General features: G+C 47.9%; 1 protein-coding gene across 6 annotated transcripts in view; it reads right to left on the bottom strand.

Moving 5' to 3' along the window:
- LOC130212607 (transcription factor HIVEP3) overlaps positions 1-22,877 on the bottom strand; it is a 35,118-nt gene that overhangs the window by 1,582 nt on the left and 10,659 nt on the right. For 2 of the 6 annotated variants that reach the window (XM_056443652.1, XM_056443654.1), the window contains 7 exons: positions 8,128-10,473; positions 7,602-7,864; positions 5,363-7,396; positions 4,967-5,112; positions 1,615-1,790; positions 1,387-1,488; positions 113-777 (listed from right to left, as the gene is read on the bottom strand). In XM_056443652.1, the coding sequence (XP_056299627.1) occupies positions 113-777; positions 1,387-1,488; positions 1,615-1,790; positions 4,967-5,112; positions 5,363-7,396; positions 7,602-7,864; positions 8,128-10,126 (5,385 nt within the window). In that variant the 5' untranslated portion in view covers positions 10,127-10,473. Of the gene's footprint in view, positions 1-112; positions 778-1,386; positions 1,489-1,614; positions 1,791-4,966; positions 5,113-5,362; positions 7,397-7,601; positions 7,865-8,127; positions 10,474-11,145; positions 11,207-15,704; positions 16,469-22,877 lie in introns of those variants that run through there. The other 4 variants (XM_056443657.1, XM_056443653.1, XM_056443655.1 and 1 more) reach the window with 4 other exon arrangements.

Here is a 22,877-nt window from a genome sequence, read left to right on the forward strand (position 1 = left end):
AATACATTGTCATTACATTTCTTTCACTTGCTCTGTGAGTACTCAGCACACTGAGATCTTCCTGGGAAGAAAGTGCAGAGGAAATACTGTGCAGACTGAAAAAGAGACTCACCGGTTGGACATGACCTCCCCTTGGACCAGGGCTCTCCCATGGCAGGCATCCAGGGGTCCTGTGCGGCAAACGGAGTGGCGATGGAGGGGTCCGAGCCCGCGATGAGCGGTGGCAGCTGGGCAAAATGGTACAAAGCGGAGAGAGGGGTCTGATGGGAGATGGTCCTCTCTCAGGAGAGGGGGAGACGTGTCGGCTGGGCGACGACAGCTCTGTTCTGGGGTTTGAGAAGCTGTGGATGGGTGAGGACAGCTCCAGGCGGGGGGAGAGGCTGCGGCTGGGGGAGCAGCTCTTACTGCTGGGGGAGAAGGCCCTCGGTGATGCCTTCCATCCCCGCCTGGAGAACAGCGCTCTCCTGCTGCCTGGGGAGGCGGCTCGTCTGTTGAGCCAAAGCCCCCTCGGGGAGAGCTCCGCTCCGGGGCTGCGACTGGGGCCCGGGGGCTCAGGGTCCGGGGGGCCCCGCTGAGAGCGCCGACCGCAGTTAGAACGCCCCCCTGTGGACGGGTGGGTGTCCGGCGAACAGGACGACGGCTCGTCATGGGACGCAAACTCCTCTTCTTCCTCATCGTCATTGTCATCGTCGTCGTCTCCGTCATCCTCGTCCTCAGAATCCTCCGCGTCCGACGGCTGATGTTCCTCCTGTTCCTCTGAGCGTTCATCACCTCCTGCTGATTGTGCAAGAAACAAACCCAGACGCGTGGTCTTAACGAGACCCCTTCACAGCCACGTTGTACACTTAGGAACTGCGTGACAAAAATCAGCACACGAAATAACACGGAAAAACATATTAACGCAACAATTTTCAGGAACAACAAAGGATGGGTGCAGCGTACTGTATATCTCCCTCACACACCACCCGTGTTATAAATAGACAACGGACATAATTTAATTGAATCTCAACAGCCTTGGGAATAGAAAGACGCTTTAAATGGCGCATCCTTGACGGTCGTCGAGGAGAGTTAGGAAGGAGATCACGGAGTGGCTGGCTCCGAGGCAGATACAAGTGTCGGCATATGCCAGCAACCCATCCTTGCGAACAAGGTACACAGCAACCACATTAGGGGACTGCGGAATATCCTTCATTCATTTATCTCGTCTGCTTTTTCACATTTGTTATGCAAGTCCAGAAGGAGGAGAATAGAACATGGTGTTGCATAAGCTGTCAGTGCTGAGCATCTACAATCCTTCAGAGGCAGAAGTTCATCCGGCTGTGTACCAATATTTCTCGACGGCGGATAGGAAATATGTGCGACGCTTCCCCATCCCCTCTTAAGTACCTGTTTCCTCGCTCTCTGGCTCATCCACCGATGACTCAGATACTCCCATTGCCTGGCATTTTTTCCCATGAGCCTTTGACTTCATGTGTTTAGTAAGGTTCCCTAGGAAGGAAGAGGAAAGGCAATTTAAAAAATTGCCCACGACTAACACGAGGGCCAGTGAAATGAGGACATTGCAACAACAGAGACACAGAAGGCATAGAGGAACGGAGTAAACCGTCTCCTCACCTTTGGTTTTGAAGGCAAAGGTGCAGTCTTTGCAAATGTACGGACGGACGTCGGTGTGCGTTCGGATGTGCTTCTTCAGCATGCTGGGCTTCTTGCAGCGGATGCCACACTCTCCACATATGTACTTGCCCCGGCCGCGACCTCTCACATAAACGTACTCCTCGTTGGACCTATACCTAAGAAATAAACAGAAAGAGATGTGGTCATCGCACAACTTCCAAATTGTGGTTACTTTCATATCCAGAACACTCATTTCATTGTGTGGTAGTACTTAGGAGCTGAATGCACAAATGGCCAGCTTGTTCATTGACCACCTCTCGTGAAATGCATGTTTAATTAAATGGAATTGCATTGAAAGCTGCATTAATGGCTTTTTGATCACTTGAGGGCAGTGGAACAAGCTGCAAGCGCAGCATGAACATATTCTCACCGTGTTAACTTGTTATGGTGAGCAAATATTTACACATCCAGCATTTGGAGCCTGGTTTCTGGCCAAATGGAAGTCTGACTTTGCTTTCCTGCTGGTCGGAGCGTGTAACGTACATGCAATGCCGAGTAGAGCGGAGGCAAACTGCATAACTGGGTCATGAGCGTCTGTGGCGTTGTCACTACAAGTGACCACTTTCACATTTGACTTGTTGTTGTTCGAAAAAAATGGATTATTGCAGCTTTAATAATAATGACGAATGTGGAAAATCATATATGCGCACACACACACACACACACATGGGGAAATGGGACACAGGGCTTTCTTTATGGAGGCGGGTTGGGGAAGCCCCTCAAAACCCCAGCAGCACTGGTTCCCTTCGCCGTTCCCTCCACAACACCCTGGGCACACACACAATACCAGCTATTCTGCTGCCAACAACAACAGCAGCAAAAAAAGAGGGAAGAAAGAACTGCCCATGGCCAACAACCTGAAATAGACACTATATATATATATATATATATATATATATATATATAAATCATCACATTTAGGTCTCGTCTATAAAAAACATTGTTTATACGCAGTTCTGATGTTTACCAAAGAGGCTACTTGTGGACACAGTGGACAGCTGAATGAATTGTCCCCTATAAAAAAACTGAAACAATTTGGGGTTAAGTTCATTCCCCATGGACACACCGACATTGGGCAAGCGGAGCCGGGGATCGGACCGCCGCTCCTCTGATTAAAGGACGACCCTGTTCACCACAGTGGCATTGTGTTGTCTTCGTTCAGGATCTGGCGCCTGTTTATTGGCACGTATTTCTATATCCACCCACATCTCAGGAAAAACAAGGCAGAACATGCACTTCACACATCGAGCAATAAATAAGCGGCACGTGTCTCCGGTAAACTCGACCGACTCTCCGCGGCTGCTTGTGCTGTAACTTTCCCGGCCGCCATGGCTGACTGGAGGAGAGGATATCGCTTTCAACCAGAGTGTGATTGACTGGTGAGGGCCGCTGAATTTCAAAGCCGCGACAACTATAAGAGTGAAAGTCTACACTGCAGGTACTGAAACATGCAGAAAAGAGATGACACGTCTAATCCGCTTTACACACAGTGTAAACTCACAGGAATGGATATGCCCATTTCACCACTGTGGTTAAAGTGTCATGGCAAATCTGCAAAGTTAACCGCTTAAAACAAAATGCAGATTCATTTGCACGGTGTAATGGAATCCAGAGAGACGGTTCAGCTCGTGCTCAAGAAAAGGGATTAAAGCTGATACTGCAACCAAGAAGAAGCAGCTACGCTTGATTGCTAAGACATTTGTTGTTGAGGTGCCGAGATCCAAGATCTGTTTCTTTAGCTGTGTGACACTAAAACTCTAGAGACCCCCCCCCCCCCCCACAACTTGTTTTGTGTAAAGGCATGTCTGAAATGGGAGCCGAACATAAACAAAGATGCACATTTGGGATAATGAGTCGGAACAGAGTCCGGGTACACACTATGTTGCTATGTTTAGAGGGATGGGCTGTGCTTATTTGCTTATTTGCATGCACAGAGTAAACATAGCAAGTAATGAGAGGTTCAGGTACCGAGAGAGGACAGCGAGGATGGTGGAAGGGAAGAAAGACAGAATAGTAGAGAAGCAAGGAAACGTGGAAGAGCCGGCAGGGAGACACTGGCAGCATGAAGAGGAGGAGGAGGAGGGGGCTTGTTGTTGATGGAAACACGGCACGCGAAGAAGGGGGAAAGCTGCAGGCTGTGAACGGATGAAAATGAACGTGTGTAATGTGTGGGTGCAAATGAAACAGACTGGTAATTAGTGCCTCATCTACTGTTAAGCAGACTCCTCCTCCACAATCAATCTGTGTGCACAAGAACACACACACACACACAAAACCTCTTCCTAAAACATCACTTATATCTACGACCTAGTACCTCTCAAAACATGCCTCTGTCCACTCCTCTATCCTTCTACTGCTCTCTCTTTCGTTCTCATCTATTTCTACGATTGCCTCAATGCCAACAGGTCTAGAGAAACGTCGATCTCTTACTGTAACAGTAGAGCGGCTGCACCGGGGGGGGGGGGGGGCGGAAAGAATCACTCATCCCTCACATTTATGGACAGCACAAATATGTGAACGCAGACGAGAGTAGAAATAAGAAAAGGTTGAAGAAGCACACGCACAATCAGGACTGGATTACAATCGAGACCGATTGCTTGCAGATTGATTTATACTTTTCCTCTGTTTCTTCTAAGTAACTTATGCCACCATGAAATAACAGGTATTAACTAGAACGGGCACTCGGTAGAGCGCATACCTTCGCATATCACAAGATTGGGCATTGAATTATGAACATTTTGGCATTAGTTGCATTCCAATTGGACAAAAATGTATCGTGCTATGGTAAAAAAAAGATTTTGACCTTTCCATGATCTTGACCTTGACCTTTGACCCGATTGATCCCAAAATCTAATCAAATGGTCCCCGGATAATAACCAATCATCCCACCAAATTGCATGCGATTCGGTTCAATACTTTTTGAGTTTTGCGAATAACACACATACAAATAAATAAATAAATAAATACACGGCGATCAAAACATAACCTTCCGGCATTTTCAATGCGAAGGTAATGAGAATCTCACAAAGTGAAGCTGGACACACACACACACACACGAAATAGGAGTGAAGAAGCTTGGCTGCAGGTACAACTGAAGTCCCCGCGGGTTCCACTACTTCCCATCTGTTACTCTCTCTGCACTCGGCTCAGTCGCTGTTCTGCTGTCACCAGGCGCCGGTTTGTCACAGAAGAACAGGTTACTTGTGGAATGAGGCCCTGCTATCATTCACAACATTTTTTATTTGTAATTAAAACGTTCGCATTTCAACAGTCTGGCTCTTGAAGTTCTTACCCGCCTTCAAAGATGCGAACGCGGGAGGGCTCACTCTGTTTGGAGGTGGAGGGCTCTTCCTCTTCTCTTATCTCTTTAGTCCCCTCCTCCTCGTGTTGCTGCTGATCCTTTACTTTAGTGAGGGTGCTGGCTGGGGTAGCATGTACCTACACTCAAGACACACATAGAAAAATTCAAAACAACTTAAAATAAAATGTTGTCGGTAAAATGTAAAGTAAAACAGTGTTTTTCTTAAAAGAGTATGCCACCAAGTTTTCCCCGAGACCTTCAAACAGACTTTGTCGTGTCAAATTGTGGAGCAGCGCTTTAAGCACATTCATGCATTACAGTATTATAACAGATTCAAAAGATGACATAACTGTTTTCTACAGACGTGTTTATTGTGATTATGTTTACCTCTGACACCCGTGGGGTCCTGCTACTGGCAGGGGCCAATTCTCTTTTGGTCGGGGCCGTTGCCATGGTGTACGTTTCGGAGCTGTGCTTCTGTTTGGAGCACAGCAGAGACAACGACACCTTCGTGGTGAGGCCCGGCAAGTTGGGGTTGTGAGCACTGACACTCCAGGTGGAGTAAACAGAGCAGCGGGGGTCCCTCAGGGCAGATGGGTTGGGTTTGACGTAGTTCAGGTAGCACCAGTTAACTGAGGTGGAGGTGTGGAGGCTGGGGTATGAAGGGGCGGCTGGTCTTTTAGCCCCCTCCTCCACAACCGCCACCTCCTTTTTTTTACTCGTCATGCCAGGAGACTCCTCCTCCTCCTCTTCCTCCTCTTCCTCCTTCTCTTTCCTGTTATGTTTCCTTGGTACTTGCTCATGCTCCCCCTCCACTTTCACAGTTTCCAGCTCCACCCTCCCCGGCGGTTTCTTCTCACTCTCTTCCAGTTTTCTCCCAGTGGCTTTACTTTCTTCTTCCGGTCTTACCTTCTGTTCGACATCCTCCTCTTCCTCTCCAGCCTCATCTTCCCCCCCTTCCTCCTCCTCTTTCACCCTTTTCTGGCGACGCTGGGCCTCTGTGCTCAGTTCCAGACTAGCTGCAGGAGAAAGCATGCGTTTACTTCCTCCAGCCCCCAGAGGACCGTATCCCTCCCCAGATCCTGAGGCCAGCTCCGTGGGCAGAGCAAGGGGGAAAAAGCTCTTGATGTCTGGACAGGGGACCTTCAGGTAGGACCTTTGCAACTTGTCTCGCTCCACCTGGCCCATGATAACCATGGCTGTGCAAGAAATGGGCTCCTGTGAGCAGGTGGAGGCCAGGATTTGGGACAAGGTGGTATACATGGCATTGGCATAGGTAGGTATATGGGTCTGGACCCGCACTGGCACCACAAGGGACACCACTGGTGTAAGCTGAGCCAGGCATGTGGCGATGACCGGCCGTGAGTGGTGGTAAGAGATTCTTACAAGGGATTGATGTGTAAGAACAGAAGACATGGAGGAGATGGAGAGGCTGCTCTCCGTCGTGGGAGGGGGAGGAGCTTGTGCAGTTAGTCTTGGAGGAAAAGGCAAGTACAGAGCCTGACTCGCTGGAGTCCTGGAAGAGAACTGGAGAGGAACGATGGCAGGAAGCTGATGGAATGGTACCCCTAACCGGCCCGCCAGGTGGATCTGCCCCGGGTGGATCTGTATCGGTGGAGGGGCTGTCTGTGAATGGAAGAAGGTTCTTTGGATGATTTGGGTGGACAGTACTTCAGAGATGGCTGTGGTGACGGGGAGCAGCTGGGATAATGGTCCTGGGGGAAATGCGTGCTGCAAAGGGAGCACATCCTGAGAGGGTGGGAAGATCGGAGGCTGGAACAGCTGCAAGGCTTTCCCTGTGGCTTCCAGGCTGAACCGGGAGCTCGCCTCTGTCGAGTAGACAGGAGGATGGACGAAGCGGGAAGGCCCAGGTTTGGGACTCTCTGCTCTGCACAGCTGACTCGTGCTGGCCCCCTCCTCCTGCTCAGATTCCCCGAGGGTAGCATGCTTCACAAGGAGACACTTTCTCCTTTCTTTCCAGGAGGATGCAGATTGCTGGGGGGTCAGAGATCCGTAGTCAAATGACTTACTTCTGGTCTCTGTGACCTGCTCTGTTTGTTGGGGGCTGGCTGTGATCTGCTCGGAGGCTGATCGCCTCATCTCCTTGTGGCTTTGGTGGTGTTGGTAGGAAGCAGATGGCACCATCAACATCTGTGAGCTTTGGCTACTGGAGGCCCAGATGGCAGTCTCTGATCTGGTTGTGTCCTCGAAGGAAGCAGAAAGGCTTGAGGCGTGGGAGATGTTGCTCTCTTGACTGGGGCTGTGGGGCAGAGACACCGACTCAAAGCTGGACTCCCCAGAGGACTTCGCTGCTTCTGCCAGGCGGAGTCTCTTCTTCTTTGGTGGCAGCTTCTCTGCAGGGAGCTGGGCCAGAGTCTGGCTACGCTGAGGCCATTGGAACTCCTCCACTCTCTCTGCCTCCTAGGACAGAAACATAGTTAACTTATCTAACATTACAAGTGAGACGAGGGGATGTTGACTGCTCACATTGCAACAACAACAAAAATTGAAATCAATGCATGTTTTGCAAATATTTAAGGGAAGGGAAACTAAATAAATAAGCAATCAAATTGTGTAAAATGCACACAAACATTGAGGCCAAATGCTACTTTGAATCATCATGTACCTTGAATGAGGATGCCGTCACTGGCGGAGCATCAGGCTCCACAGTAACAAGGATCTCTGGCACTTGGATGTTGGATTGGCGGATGAGGCGAGATGTAGAGGGCGACGGTCTGGGCTCCCGTTGTTGCGTTTGCTGACTCTCTCCGAGTTCTGTTCCCCGACTCTCCATGGATACACTCTCCTGCTTCTCAAAGGAGCTTGTGTGTTGGATGACAGACACGCCCTTCCTGTCCTGCTGCTGCGGCTCAGTCTGTGAAGAAACACCTGATAACAAAGAAAATAAAGAAATAAAGAGAAGACAATATTATATTATACAAGTATGCTGCTTTTGAATGGTAATTTATAATTGTTTTTTGATGTTGCTTTACAGTAACGATGTAAATGCAGTTATTTATATGTTATATATATTTGGGTTAGCGATTCAGGTTTCTCAGATTTTCAAAATAAAAAGGAAAAAAATATATATTTCTCACACAGAATGATGTTGATGACCGTAAAACTGCCGCTGCAGTGATACGTAAACAAACCTGAGAGGGCGTGGCTGTGCTCTGGTCTTCGAGACACCGGGATGAGGTCTGCAGAGCTCTCCGACATGGCGACAGACCCAGGGCTGGGAGGATCCTCCTCCAGACTTTCCTCTTTTCTCCTTTTTCTCACGGCCATTGCCAGCGCTCTGAACTTATAGTGCATCATCATCTGGGGGCGATCCCCTCTCCATGTTCTACTTGCATCCCGGCTTTCTATTTCCAGGGTCTGCTGTCCCGGACATAAGCCTCTGTGGGCCTCGTAGCCTTCACTGTGCTGGACGTGGGCCCCACATGCTTCACATTCGAACAGACTCGGACCCTTTTGCAGTGGTTGTGGCTGCCTTGCTTGTTCAGCACCACTGGCTGACGAGGAGGTGGGGCCGGCCTCCTCCAGCATCAGCTCAGCTCCCAGTGGAACTTCTATGGCAGGCTGGCGCCGTAGCATACGCTGGGCATGGCCCACCCTCATCTCTGCTACCACCGCTTGCTGCTCATCAAATGACTGGCAGAGACGGTAGTCTCTGGGAGACTTGGTGCTAGAAGTGGAGGGCTCTCCTTGGCTGGTGGAGGATGGCATCGAGTGGCTTCGAAGCAGAGGTACTGCTGACAGCTCCCGGGTACATGCTGGATCCGCCTCAGGATGGTGGAGGTGCTTCATAGCACTGGTGCCCGGGGCTTCTCCTTTGGGATCGAATGTGTAGGGATCTCTCGGGGAGGTGAATTTTGGAGACTCCATGCTGCTCTTCCTGGACAGAGAGGAGCGCCTGGGCTTCACACTGTCGATCTCACTGGTATCTACTACTGCTTCATTGATAGTGATGAGCTTGGTAATGTGTTCTATGACTTGGGTTTTGGGTACAGTGAAAGAAATGCTTTTCTCCTCCGTTCCGGCTGATGAGGAAAGTGAAGGATGAGGCTTCTGCTGATGGGGACCGCGCTGCTGCCCTCCCAGCCTTCCATATTTCCCCAGAATAATTTCTGCGTAGGTTTTGACACTGGCACTGGGAGGGCTAGCTTGGGACAGATCCGTGCTGCCTGACCCGGAGAAGTAGCCAGACTCCGTGCTGCCCTTACTGCCAAGGCCTTGAGAGGAAGATGAGGTGGAGAGGGAGGAAGGAGGGTCATCTGGAGAAGCCAATAGGCCACGTTTCCTTTCACTGAGCCTCAGTGCCAGCCTTTTCTTGACAGCCTGGGAGTTCTCGGGCCTCTGGCTCTCCTCTGCGCCTCCAACCGGCTCCTTATTACCTTTCGTCTGCTGGCCCGACATCTCCTTAGAAGAGGATGCTCTGTGTTGGCCTGTCTCTTCTTCAGACTCAGTGCTTTCTCCCTCTGTGTGTTCCTCAGGGTCTTCTCCAACGCCACTACCCTCTGGTCCACTCAAACTGGGCTCATCACGACTGGATGCCAGGCCCGCTTTAATGCGATGGGCATGGGACTTGCGGTGCTTGTACAGGTTGCTCTTGGTCTTGAAGGAAAAGCCGCAGGGGCCACACGGGTACGGTCTTTCTCCTGTATGGGAGCGAATATGTTTCTGAAGAACGCTCGGCTTGGCACATGGACGGCCACAGTAAGTGCACACATATTTTCCTGGTTTTGGGGGTTTCTTCTCTCCTTTTCTGGCCAAGCTGACCCCTTCTGGGCCCTCTTGGCTAGACTGAGATGGGACCCCATGGCCATGCTCAATCTGGGTGGAGGAAGTAGATGGGAGGGATGTGGTCGATGAGGAAGCTGGAGAGAAGAAGCTGCCTCCTGAGGGACCTGGGGTGTCCGAATGCTGCCATGCTACCGCTTGCTGCTGCTGTAACCGAAGCAGAAGGTCAGTGCGTCTGGGTTGGCGACTTTGCAGGCGACCCGGGGCTCTGCGTCCAGGGCGAGGATTCGGAGGGTGCTGGGGCTGCTGAGGTGGACAAGATCCGAGAGAGGATTCAGTTGTCGAGTGCTGCTGCTCTTGCCTTCCAGAGCGCTCCCCATCAGCCGGCTGGCTGTGCTCAGCCTCCATAGAGTGGGGAGGAGGCCTCACAGTCAAACAAGGAGGGGCTCTCGGAGCCTCATGGGGCTAACCGCATGGCAGCAGAGCGGTCAGAGGCAGGGGAACATGGACAGACTGAGTTGTAAATCACAAAAGAGGGACTTTTTCAGTGTGGGCCAAGAGTTATTCAAGAAGACCAAATGAGGCATCATTAAAAGCTGGCCTGAAGCTGCACGGTTGCAGGCAAACATCGATCATCTCTCTGTAAACCGCAGTTCTGCTCCTGTCCAGCCATTCTAGCAGTTCCAAGGTCTTCTCTGCATCTCTTTTGTTGGTTTTTAAATATGCCACGAGTTGGTTGTCAGCTTCTGAATGGTCTAAAGAATCAAGGGAAAGGACAAGGAAGGACTGAGTTACACAAGTGGAAACATATTAGAACATTTATTAGATATTTCAAAAGGTTTGTTGTCAATACACAAGACAATATTTCATACTTTTCCTTTTAAATACAATTTTTATTTATTTATAAAATCAACAACAGAAGATAAAGGTCCCAGTCGACTGAAAAACAACACAGCAAACCCCACAGGACCTGGTCAGGATGAAATAATGTTCTTGACATCCTCAGGGTTTCCAAAAAGCCTGCCATGCAGTCTAGAAGTTATTGAGAGCTATGTTGATAGAGCAGAAGGCCACAATTATTAGTGTCCTATTAAATATCGCCCCCACATATCATACTGGTGGGGTTATATCTCCTGGAGTAGTGTTGAGTGGGGTCAGTTTTTAAATGAGAACATTAGCAAGGTAATTGCATCATCAACAGGTTATTGCGCTCATCTGTCCTGGCTTCAACTCTTAATAAGCAGAACGTGTGCTGCGATTTATGAGACGGAGGAGCATGTACTGCGAATCTATGAAGAAAATGTGAGGTCAAGATGTTTTTTTGCTCTTGGCATGTTGATCTGAGGACACAATAATATATTATGTACATGTCCAAATACTGTTTAAAACACAAATTCAGCCTTTTACTCAAAAACTGTATGACTGACCCACGACTGGTCCACTCTGCAGGAGTCAGAGAGCAGCTGACGGTCAGTCAGGCAACAGCCACTGCACATGTGCCAAAGGAGGAGACCACAGTGTCAAAACAAATGCCGGACATATAGCCTATGTTTATCTGATCTGGCACCGAAGCTAAAGGGGGTAAAAAGGGAGGGGGGGGGTTTACTCGTGGATAAAGGGGACTTGACAGCGACTGGGTTTCGGCCTACGCAACACACTCTCTGCTGTTGTACAGCCACCAGGGTGCAGCGCACTTGAGGGGCTGCTTGTTATGAAGCCTGCTGTACAAACTTTGATCAAGATAGATCTATTGTAATATTTCCCGCTCTCACTCACACACACAAACACACACACGCCCACAGACACACACACACACACACACTACTAGAGAGCTGTGTATATGAGCCAATATAGCTGATCATGGAGACTTGCGGGTGTGATGAAATCTTCCCTTTTATCAAGACGTATGTTCTGTAATATTCCCCACTTACTACAGATCCTGCACTCCATCTCAACTCGAGACACAGGATTCTTGTATCGCGGCCAATCAAAACACATTCTGGGAATGGATGGGGCCAATCATAACATTTTCACCGAGCAGACATGCCCAAAAGCCGACAGTCCCAGCACAGGCAGAACCAGAGTATCAATCATCGCCTAAAGACATTGACGCCGTGTGTGTGTTCACCTCCCAGCTGCAGATCTCTGTGATGGCGTCTCTGACAGCAAAGAGCATACCGGCAGATAATAAAGCATCGGTACGGATACAGAGCTAGAACGCAGAAACCGACGGAAATGAGGCGAGAGGCAGAACATGTAAAGCTTTTCTGTAATATTAGAGATATGCATATGAAGTAGGAGTGAAGAAATAGTGCTAGATGACATGAGAAGAGAGAAAAGACTCCAGTGATCCAGTGGCTGAATAAACAGGCCCGGCAGAAGACTGCAGCTCAAGGTGCCAGCGGTGGCACGGCAGCACTGACAGTTTTCTTTTTAATGAGCCACACATTTGCTCTCTCCATATGTCTAAAAAAACCCACTGCACAGTCAGCCTTCATTAGCGGCAGTTTACAGTAGGGGGGGGATAAGAAGAGAATCAGTCTTCTTCCTGGGAACAACTTGACAGATTCTCGCTCTGTCTCCACGTTGCCCCACATCTACTGAGGGCCGATCATTCGTTAAGTGAGTTTCTCCAAGATCCACGCTTTGATGACTGAAGACTTTCAGCATCAACACACAGCACAACTAGAATGGGCACTCGGTAGAGCGCATACCTTCGCATATCACAAGATTGGGCATTGAATTATGAACATTTTGGCATTAGTTGCATGCCAATTGGATAAAAAATTGACCGTGCTATGGTAAAAAAGAAGATGTTGACCTTTTCATGACCTTGACTTTGACCTTTGACCCGATTGATCCCAAATTCTAATAAAATGGTCCCCGGATAATATCCAATCATCCCACCAAATTTCATGCGATTCGGTTTAATACTTTTTGACTTATGCGAATAACACGCACGCACGCATACAAATACACGGCGATCAAAACATAACCTTCCGCATTTTCAATGCGAAGGTAATAAAGCACAGCACAACACAACCCATCAACACCAGCGTATTCCACTTCTCTGTTTTTATTTGCTTGTCTTCCACATGTTCAGCTGTACAGGATGACTTTCGTAAGTGGCGGCGGCCTTTTCTCAGGAGAGACACATTACTCTCTCCAGTTGCATGTCGATAAGTTAGATCGAGAGGAAATGGCGCTTGCATAAGGTGTAGACATCACATCGTGACCGAAAAACAAGTCGTTCCTTTTCTCACAAGACTTTCAGAGTGATGAATTTGACGATAATAAAATATTAGCAGATGACAGAGAGAAGGCAACCAAGTAGGAAGTAAAAAGTGAACGAGGCTTTATGAGAAGAAGACCGATCTCTGGCGTAGCTGTTGGTGCAGCCCTTAAACGAGGCGATTAGAAGGTTTTAAGGTTGGGGAGAGCATCGCTTACATTATTAATGGAAGTCTAGACTGCCAGCTCCGAGCGGGGAAACACAGTCAGCGCCGTGCCAGGAAGAAGAAAAGCTAGAGTTCAGTCTACATTAATCCCACAACACACACACACACACACACACAGCCCTGGATCTACTCTGACCCATCTGACCAGCGGCGGTGCCCTGAGGTGACCTCGTTTCCACTCCCGTTTAATCCTGCTGCCGTATGACGAGGGGTTTTCCTTTCTCATCGTCCTCATGGCACAGAGATGTCTTGCTATCAGCGGCGCCTATTCCCTGCATCACTTCAATGCACGCAGGGCTGCTCGTGTATAAATCACTTGACAATAATAAGAACTCTGGTAAAACACACAGGTTATGTTAATGTGTCTCACGTCACGCTGAGGGTGGGGCAGGGGCGTTCTTCACTCCGCTCTATTTTTAGGCTGAGGTGCGCGCAAGAAGCCACTGATGCAGCTCTTAAATGGTGTCAGATCTAAACCACAAGCTACTCGGAGCAGTTTGCTCAATAACAAACTGGGAACACGTGAACATTTCCCCCCCGCTGATGTTCCACCTCCAGTCCGTCATGGCCCATTGTATGATACACAGATACACCGTCGCACTCTCTAGTTTCCGATGTCGGCGCCTTAATTGTAATTACCAGATTATCAACAGAGAGAAAGGAATTAATTAGGTGTGTGTGTGTGTGTCTGTCCATCGTCTCCGCTGTGTCTATAAAGTCCAGTCGTTCTAAAAGTGTAAATCCCATCATTCTAAATTTAGATTGACTCCTGCTCGATAAGTAGCAGCACCTTTGCAGTCGTACAGTTACAACTTCATTATCATGCACAGGAGAGTCCGGCTGGGCAGTTGGTGTTCATGTCCTCATCAATACTCAGACGCATCCATGCAGCTGGTAACGACGGCTACAAATACGGGCTAAACGGTAAATTACCTTGTTCCCTGAGAACAGATAAAACCTCTTAAGTGCTTTTTAAAAGATCTGCTGTCATACAGCCCCCCCACACACACACACACACACACCTCGCCCCTTTCTCGCTTACTGGCGGTAGCCTGGTGCAGGTTCCCATGGAAACCAGCCTACTCTGAGCAACGGCAGATGGAGAGGGAGCTGGGGGTCTAAATTTATCTCCCAGCATCCTTTCTGACTACAGACGCACACTGGCAGCAGGAAGTGAGGAGAGAAAATACTTGGCCTCGGCGTGCATTGACACGCTGGCACGACCCTTGACATCTTATGTCCTTTAAGGGATGACAGTTTGACATCACAGCAGACAAAAACATACAGCTTGAACCACACGGGGCATAATCACAATGCAGCAATGCAATACATTTGATATTGTACAGGAGGCTCTGCAGCATCCCTGAAGTGTAAGGTAAAGAGAGAGTTAAATCCTCCACCAAAAACCGAGCTGCCAATCAAACCACAAGTACTCTACAGTCTGGCACTAACCAATCAGAGAACTACGGGAAGAAACAGTTTGGTTGGATTGTAAATGACTGGAGAAGAAACCAAGAGGAGAGAACCAGACGCCTGGTACAGCATAAAACCTCAGAGACCGACACTCGCACTCAGCCAGGGATATCACTGCTGTCAGGAGAAGCCGCTCGCTAAGGAGGACGCCGTCTGAAAACACACCACATACCAGAGCGCTCGCTCACTCGCTCTCGGCTCTGTGCACCTCTGCAGGCTGTAGAGAAGGATTTCACAGGGCTTTGATAAGACTGGCAGTTTACAGCCGTTGCAGTGTTCACTTTGATTAAACACAAGCCAGTAAACTGCAGGTCAATATCGGCCACTAAATCAAACCCGAGTGGGGCGGCGGAGTCGGGTAATGCTCACCTCGACGGCAGGAGAAGATTACACTGAGACTTTTAATGATACCCCTGGCAGCTACTGTGGGTGACATAATCAACAGTAAAAACAAAGTCACCACAACTTTGACTAAATTGCTGGTTGCCCGATTTTCCACAACTTTATTTTGCGGCCACGGATGGAAATCATCTTCCCATAGTCACTTATTTTGTCTTGATTTGGATTATGATCAAATTCCACAACATTTCCAGGAAAAGGGGAGTAACCTCAGGCCAGATCGACAGAGGAGGGATCCCTTAAAGACTCTTTCTGACTAAAAAAAAATCGGTGAATTTAAATCCTTTCATCAAAACATCCATACAATTCAATACCCTTTGATGTGCTGAATCAACTCATTTATGTAGTCCTTAAACAGAGATTTTGACACGGACAAACTCCAACTCTTTAACTGACAAAATGACCAATGCAAATGACACATTTTAAATAACAAACGATCAAATGAACACTAACTCGGAACAGCTGCAATAACTTAGTAACTCATTTACTATAGCTGACAAGAAAATTAATGACAGGGAGAGAAAGCGAGGGGGGGGGGGGGGCAGAAGGGAGAGCGGAAGATCGAGATTGATTTAAATAAGAGAGGTAGACAGAGAGTGACGGGAGGGGAGAGCAGAGAGAGAGAGAGAGAGAGAAAGACAGAGTTTTTAGATTACCTGACAGAGCAGTCTGGTCTTCCCCCTCAGAGACGCTTCACAGGCACTGTGAGACAAGCAGGGAGAGCCAGAGAATGAGAGCGGATATGACTGTTTGAGTGGGTGTGTTGCTGAAGAGAGAGAGAGAGAGAGAGAATCTGGGGGTGAGGCAAAAACAAGAGTGATTAAGAGAGATGGAGGGGGGAAGACAGTAAATGAATGTTTCCACTGTACAAATGCAAGTATAGAAGGAAGATGCAGTAGTAAGAAGCTAAAAGCGACTCCTGTTCCCTGAGCATGAGTAACAGCATCAACTGTCCCGTTTCTCATTGCAACCAAAGTGCACGACAGACCAGGAAAACAAAAGCATGCGCCTACAGATTCAGGTTCTGAAAGTCGAAGTGCATTCGGCGGCTGCTGGCCCTGCTCATAGAAAGGATTACAAACAGGTCTTACGTGGGGCTTTCCCCTGTCACCCTGAGGCCGATCCCTCGTCAGCATCCCCTCCTTATCGCCAAAGTTATCTCATTGTAGAGGCGGGTGAAGAAAGAACGGCAGCCTTCATCCTCAGGGACAAACCCTCGGCCCACATGAACAGGTCTCGTTTACGTAAGTCTCCCGGTCTCAGTCCCGGCCACCACGCTGCATCTGCAAGAGAATTCCAGAGTGGCATCCATTCAAGCAAGCCCCCCGCACTACGCAGGACTCGGGCTTGGCCAATCAGCGACGCAACAAGAGAGAGAGAGAGAGAAACCGAAAGAGAGAATTGAGAATGAACGGAGGTCCTGCTGTTCCTTAGAGCTTTGCCTCACTGGCAGAGCACAGGAAGTGTGAGTCACACGCTCTAAAATAAACACACTCGCACAGCAACGAGCGGATGGCTGGGCTGCTGATCAGAAGGCAGGCGGAGGGACCGAGGACCGGCAACACGTGGTGGCCTGGTGGGACTCACGGCCAGATGACGGGGAGTCCAAAAAGGAAAAGGCCGTTCTCTCCTTCTCCAATTGATCGATTATATTTGCTACACCTATACTCCATTTGCCCTCTTCTCCTGGATGTTTTCAAAAGTCTTGTTATTCTTTCTCTTCTGCTTTGTGTTTCCTCTCTTATTTTATTTGGTCCCGGTCAATAGGAGTGTTGTTCAGGACTCGGTGATGACCACTAGCTGCTGTGCTGGCCTGATGCTGGACTACTCTCGCAGGCTGCTGGCTTCGCGGGCCGAGGCTCTGTATTGTGTGCGCCCTGAATGTGCTCATTGTCGCCCTTCACAGCACACACCTTCTACACTGTACTTCCCTGCGAGGGACCTTTACCCATCCGTCATCCCTTTGTCCTCTGTTCCTTAGACTGAGGGGTTCTGACGGGAAGGTTTGGGGGGGGAGGCAGAGGCCCGGGAACAAAACTGCCACTGTGGCAATGATTGACAGCCAAGCTGCTCAACGCGGATGTAACGATTAGCGAGGCCGGGGACCGGGGTGCAGACACACCGTCTGGTTAGGAACGAGCGAGCGCTTGGACCTATTAAGTTGAAGCGACAACACAGAAGATAACAATTTTGAGGACAGGGATCAAAATGGGAAGTGCAACGACCATAAAGGTGTGACAGCATGCTCTAATAAAAAGAGAAACATATGCCATCCACTGGCTCGAAGCAAGTCAGGCTCACATTATGCAAAGCTGTTCTCATTTACAGTAACATGAAACAAGGGCTCCCTTGGTGGCATGGTCACATGAGATAATTGCACATACATGACACACATCGTCCTACCTCATAAAAAGCAGAGGCAAGCAACAGCTAAACTGCACACATCATGCTTTATAAGAAACTTCATGTTGTTTTGGAGCAGCCACAGACTATAATACAGACCAAATGAGTGGTTTGCATATTTACAGACAACCATACAGATGACATATTTTTGGACTTTTACCCCATAAACTGCACACAGGCATTAAAACGGGTAAATATGGGAGTATTCAGAGAGGGTTCTCTCTGTTCCATGGGCAGATTATTTCAGACTTGTGGTCTTCCAGTAAACTGACCCCCGTCTCTCCATAACACTGTGGTATTATGATAGAAACAAAACCCACTTAAAGAGGGAGCCCATGTAAAAGCCACTGTGGCAAAGTATTGCTCTACCTGTTTGCATGGGATCAACATGTCAAACCACGAAATCCAAGTTCACTTGATTCTCACCTTCCACTTAAAAATATAACATTAAACTTAAATAGGCTACGTCTTATTTTATACAGAGTGCCCAAAGCTCGATATAAACCTGGCCACTTTGAGGATAGACCATGACTGGATGCACCAGCAAAGAGTGTAACGACACGAGTGAGACAAGTGAGGATTGAGCAACTAATGTTTTCAATACAGGTGCCGAGTCATCAGTCATTTCAATTTGTCCAACACTGTCGTTGATTGTTTTTTTATATTTGGATTAGGTATTCAAATATACATCTGTGCATCCATGTTCACAGAAACAAGCACACAGTCAGATATAAAACAGCTAGTGGAGCGTGGCGACCGACCGGCCTGCTAATGGAGTCCAGCATGCTAGTCTTTTGTTAAAGCCAATCAATATGCATCCTCAGCAGATGTGATATCTGATCCTGTGAAACACTGAGACTGACCACCCTCTGTTTTTAACTCGGCATCGCTCTTTTTGTATCTTGAGGTTCCTCCTCTGTCTCTTTTCTCTGTTCATCTCCATTTCCATGAGACAAAGAAATGCACAATTCCCTTCGCAGCCACTCTCCCTTCCATTAACTTCTCAATTTCGGCCTTGCGACGCACTCATTATCTTTTCCTGTTCCATGGTGCTGGAGCATTAATAAGCCCCACTGTCTTTCTGTGAGGCAAAGCAAACTTCATGTGTATTATGAGCCTAGCAGGAAATCACATCTCCAGGGTTGTTGAGGGTAGTGATTATGAAAAGGAGTCTGACCCTGAGTATCGCCCCTGATTGGTAAGTGATAGTATATGTAGAGTCGATATACCATTCGCAATATGCGACGCTAGTGCATACCTAGCTATCATGGTTCATACAGTATCAGTCGTAGTTACCGTAACAGAAGTGAAACAGATACCGTGTCTGTCAAAGAAACCTCATCGGCCTTTTGGCAGCTCAACACCAAACTCAAAATGTGGCATAAGTGGTGTGCAAAAGAAATAAAATAGTGACAAAGCAAAAGGGGTGGGTGGGGGTGGGTTGAGCAGGAGTGGTTAAATATAGAAAGAGGAACTGACATTTTCAAAAGCTGTCCTCCCTGCGCCCACAAGTTTCAGTGATGCGTGGATGTCAAGATCACAGTGCAAATGCTCCCACGCAGCTTATTGTACCTCCGTTCTGTCGGCTGCTTCACATCTGCTCTCTCAAGTCGTGGTGCAACTGGAAAGCGCGTGCTCGAGGCTGTGATGAGATGAACATCTTCAGTTGAGGTGATCGGAGAGGGGTTGAAAATATATTTTTGGGTCGGTTAGGTTTCGAGTGTTTTGCCGTTAACCAACAACGAAAACATTTAATAATCTGTATGTTTCTGAATCTGCCTTCACACGCTGTTAAATGAAAACTACCCGTTCACTCGTGCAGTCATTTTTTATTCGACGACAGCTGCCATTTCAGTGCAGTTATTTTTGTGTCCACTGAAGTGATCTATTTTTTTCTCTGTAGTCCCCCATGTGGATTCCTCCACGTTGATGGGAAAGCCTGAGCAAGTTCCTCTTTCTGCAGCTGCTGCACTGCATCGTGTGTGAAGCTGCGGCAGGTCTGACCTGGCGCCCGGCCTTATCGACACATCTCAGGAACATGTGACGATGTTCAATCGGGCTGGAGCTGCTGGTGCTTTCAGTGCTGCCTGCACAAACACAGACACGGGGAAGAGTCAACAGGTGGGCGCTCCGGCTGAGTGTGTTCAAACACGAGGACCGGGCCGCAGAATGTATCAACACGGCCTCCGTCTCTCTCTCAGCCTTGCAGAGGGGCACCCTTCTGATCAGGGAGTTTACTCAAAGCCAGCCCAGTCCACGTAATTGCTACCCACCGGGACAAACAACTCCATTCAGCCTAAGTGTCGGTTGACAGTTTACTCTCCCTCCTCCGCGGCCCATTCTGTGCGGTGCCGCGCCGCATTAGTGGCCTGTCAACCGAGGCTCACCTCACGCATTAACGCCTCGTCAGCTGCCCTTCAAACCCAGTACGCATATACAAACGCCATGTGCCATAACCCGTCTGTATATGAGTTGGTCTCTCTGAAAGTGGGGGTGTTTGTGAGTGCATGTGATGAACAGAGAGAGGGACCCTGTGTGACCTTTATATCTTGGGTCTACAGCTCCACATCTGAGTGAGAAAACTCAATCACACACGACAATCAAGTCTCAGATTTTGGAATATCCATCTGGATTAATATCCCTACTGACACAGGGTCCTGGTTACCCTGAATAATGCCAAGGAGGGTTTTCTGGAAAATAAGCAGCCCTTGTGAATAGTGCTGACGTGTTCTGTGAATGATCCTGAATAGAGAATTCATTGATTCTGAAAATCGAAAAGTCTCAGAAGTTGTTTAATGCTCATTTTCAATGCTTAAAACACCACGACCACGTGCCTCCGTTGTATTGAAGTCGAGGTAGACATTTCTAAAACAGGTATCTCAAAATCTGGGCAAATATGAGGAAAACTTTCTGCATGGGCAGATTTCTTTTTCAGCTCGTTTGTTACCGAACACGTTAAATCATGATGCTGCTTTCACTGCGCTAATCGTGACAGTACCAGTTGCCAACAACAGCTTGCTAGAGATACAGAGCCTTACTGTACTGTAAACACAAGGTCGAGGAGGATTAAGGTGTCAAGATGAGTGTCAATACCTGCACGCTGCTTAGTAACAAAGCACCAGGGACGGACCAGCAAACATACACGGGCATTCAATGTCCTTATAAAAGCTCCGACTGGAAAGAGTTATTGTACAAATAAGTTATTTGCTTTGGAAAAAACTGTTCCACTATCAAATTAAATAACATGAAGGCACACCTTCAGAAGTAAGTCAAGCATGGCCCATCTCTATGCAAACCAACTGGCCCACTTTGGGTGAGCAGACAGAAATGCGTCACTGGCTGTACTCAGTGTTGCTGGGAGGGGCAGTCTGGTCTGGCCACGAGGGAAGGCCCCACACAGCCACGCCGTCTGGTTCCGGGTCACAGTAACAGACCCATACTCCTGCACACTGCTTCTGAATCATATCAAATCAGTACATGACAGTTACCCCCCCCATGAACAACCAGACCATTCAAATCGCTCAGGGAAGTCATCCCCAAAGGTCACAAGACCCGCTTTAGGGGCATTAGCGGCACATTCCTCCAGCTGTCGTCACCTCATAAAGATCTGGTTCGGAGAAACCCGACTCTAAAAGCCGGCTCGCCACCGTTCTCTCTTCCCCACTATTCTCACACACCTGCTCGTCCTCAGACAGAGCTGCATCCTCCTGCTCGTGTGAGCCTGATCATTTCAATTCAAAGCAGAGGAACAAAGTTGTCCATAAAATAGAGATGCTGTGGCTTCTGTGGCTTCTGAAACACAGAGATATAGAAAAAAGAAAGTGAGAGAGAGAGAGACAGACAGTGAAATGAGCAAGAAAGTGAGACAGTGTATCGATGTAGGATAGGTTGCTGGATACATTGATTTCCTGTTCATTCTTGCCCGGTTACGTACGGCTGATTTGTCATCCAATACAGGTTGAAGCACTGTCTCTAGGCCAGGCTTCACAGGCTTCTCTGTGTAGATATACACCCATTGGATCATTATGTTACCTCAGAGAATGTTTACTGTAAGAGCTTTCTGTCATGCCAGGTTACAGATATCTCAATTTCATATGAGCATGCATGAGTGCTTATCAACCAGGGCCATCTTCACTTCAGGAACTACATTAAATAACACAAAATGTTACATCACTGTTTTTTAAAATCTGAATAAGCAACCTCATAATACGAAACATAATATTGCATGATGCAAAGCCCCAATCTGACGCATCATTTTTTAAATGTAGGAGTAGGAGTCGATGCTGGATACGCAGCAAACAAGTTGAACGAGTTTGGGAGAAACTAATGGTTTCAGTTGGATGAGAAGCACATGTTTGTCCATTTAATATGAGGTATCAGTTACTTAGCTTTGCACACATACTGGAAACAGAGAGAAACGACCACAAGCCTGCCTCTAATAGTAGTAATAGTAACAAAATGTGCACACCACCACCTCTAAAGTCAAATAATTATTACAGTATTTCATCCTTTTGTTCCTCGTTTCCAGTATTTGTGCAAAGCTAACTGGCTGCGGCCTTGTAATAAATGGACACATGTAAAAGTGGTTTACATTTTCCAAAATATCAAACTAAGGACAGGAGGACTAAACCTTTCATGTAATGACAGCAAACCAACATATTTGTATGTGTTTGAGCATTTGCATCATGGAGATAATCTGGACTGAAACACCCTTTTATGTTGACATATTTTCTGATAGTTTCAGTTTTGTGAATGGGATTTCAATTGTTTCCATGCATTGAATTCACTGCATCTGTAGTCAGCATGGTCCAATTCACCCTGATGATTCAGCTGTGCACCTCGTTTATGGACTTCAGTCCAAACACAATAGAAACTCTCCAAATTTGAGAAAGCGTTGAAGAATCGGAGATGACTTGGACAGGAGTTTTTATGTAAATTTGTATACGGAAAAGTATGAGGTATTTTCCCTTCGAACCCCAAATCTTTCAAACACACTGATTGTGCTCAAACATAGTGCCAGATTTTTTGCTCTGCTGATGAACCAGCCAACACAGGGAAAGTTGTGGCTACAAATAGTGGTTAATTGTTCTTGACTTCCTCCGGGTTTAAATTCCTGTATATTCCCATCACAAATAACAGTTGTGTCTCTGAAACACTACATTCACACAGTAAGTTATATCATCAACAGGGCAGTAGAAGTTCATTAATTCCCTCGAGCGCTGACTAATAAGTGAAACCTTGGCGTCGTGAACAAGCTTGTCAGTGGAATACTTGTGGTCAGCAGCTGTAGATTCAGTGTCAGGATGTCAGTGAGAGAGAGATAGGACCCAAATGCCAACAACGTTTCGGCAGAAGATTTAATCCTTTACTGATAACAGGTCAAACACAGACACACATTAAACAGTACAAACCAACCCTGAGGAACG

This window comes from Pseudoliparis swirei, chromosome 22, assembly GCF_029220125.1.
Source record: "Pseudoliparis swirei isolate HS2019 ecotype Mariana Trench chromosome 22, NWPU_hadal_v1, whole genome shotgun sequence".
NCBI classification, from domain to species: Eukaryota; Metazoa; Chordata; class Actinopteri; order Perciformes; family Liparidae; genus Pseudoliparis; species Pseudoliparis swirei.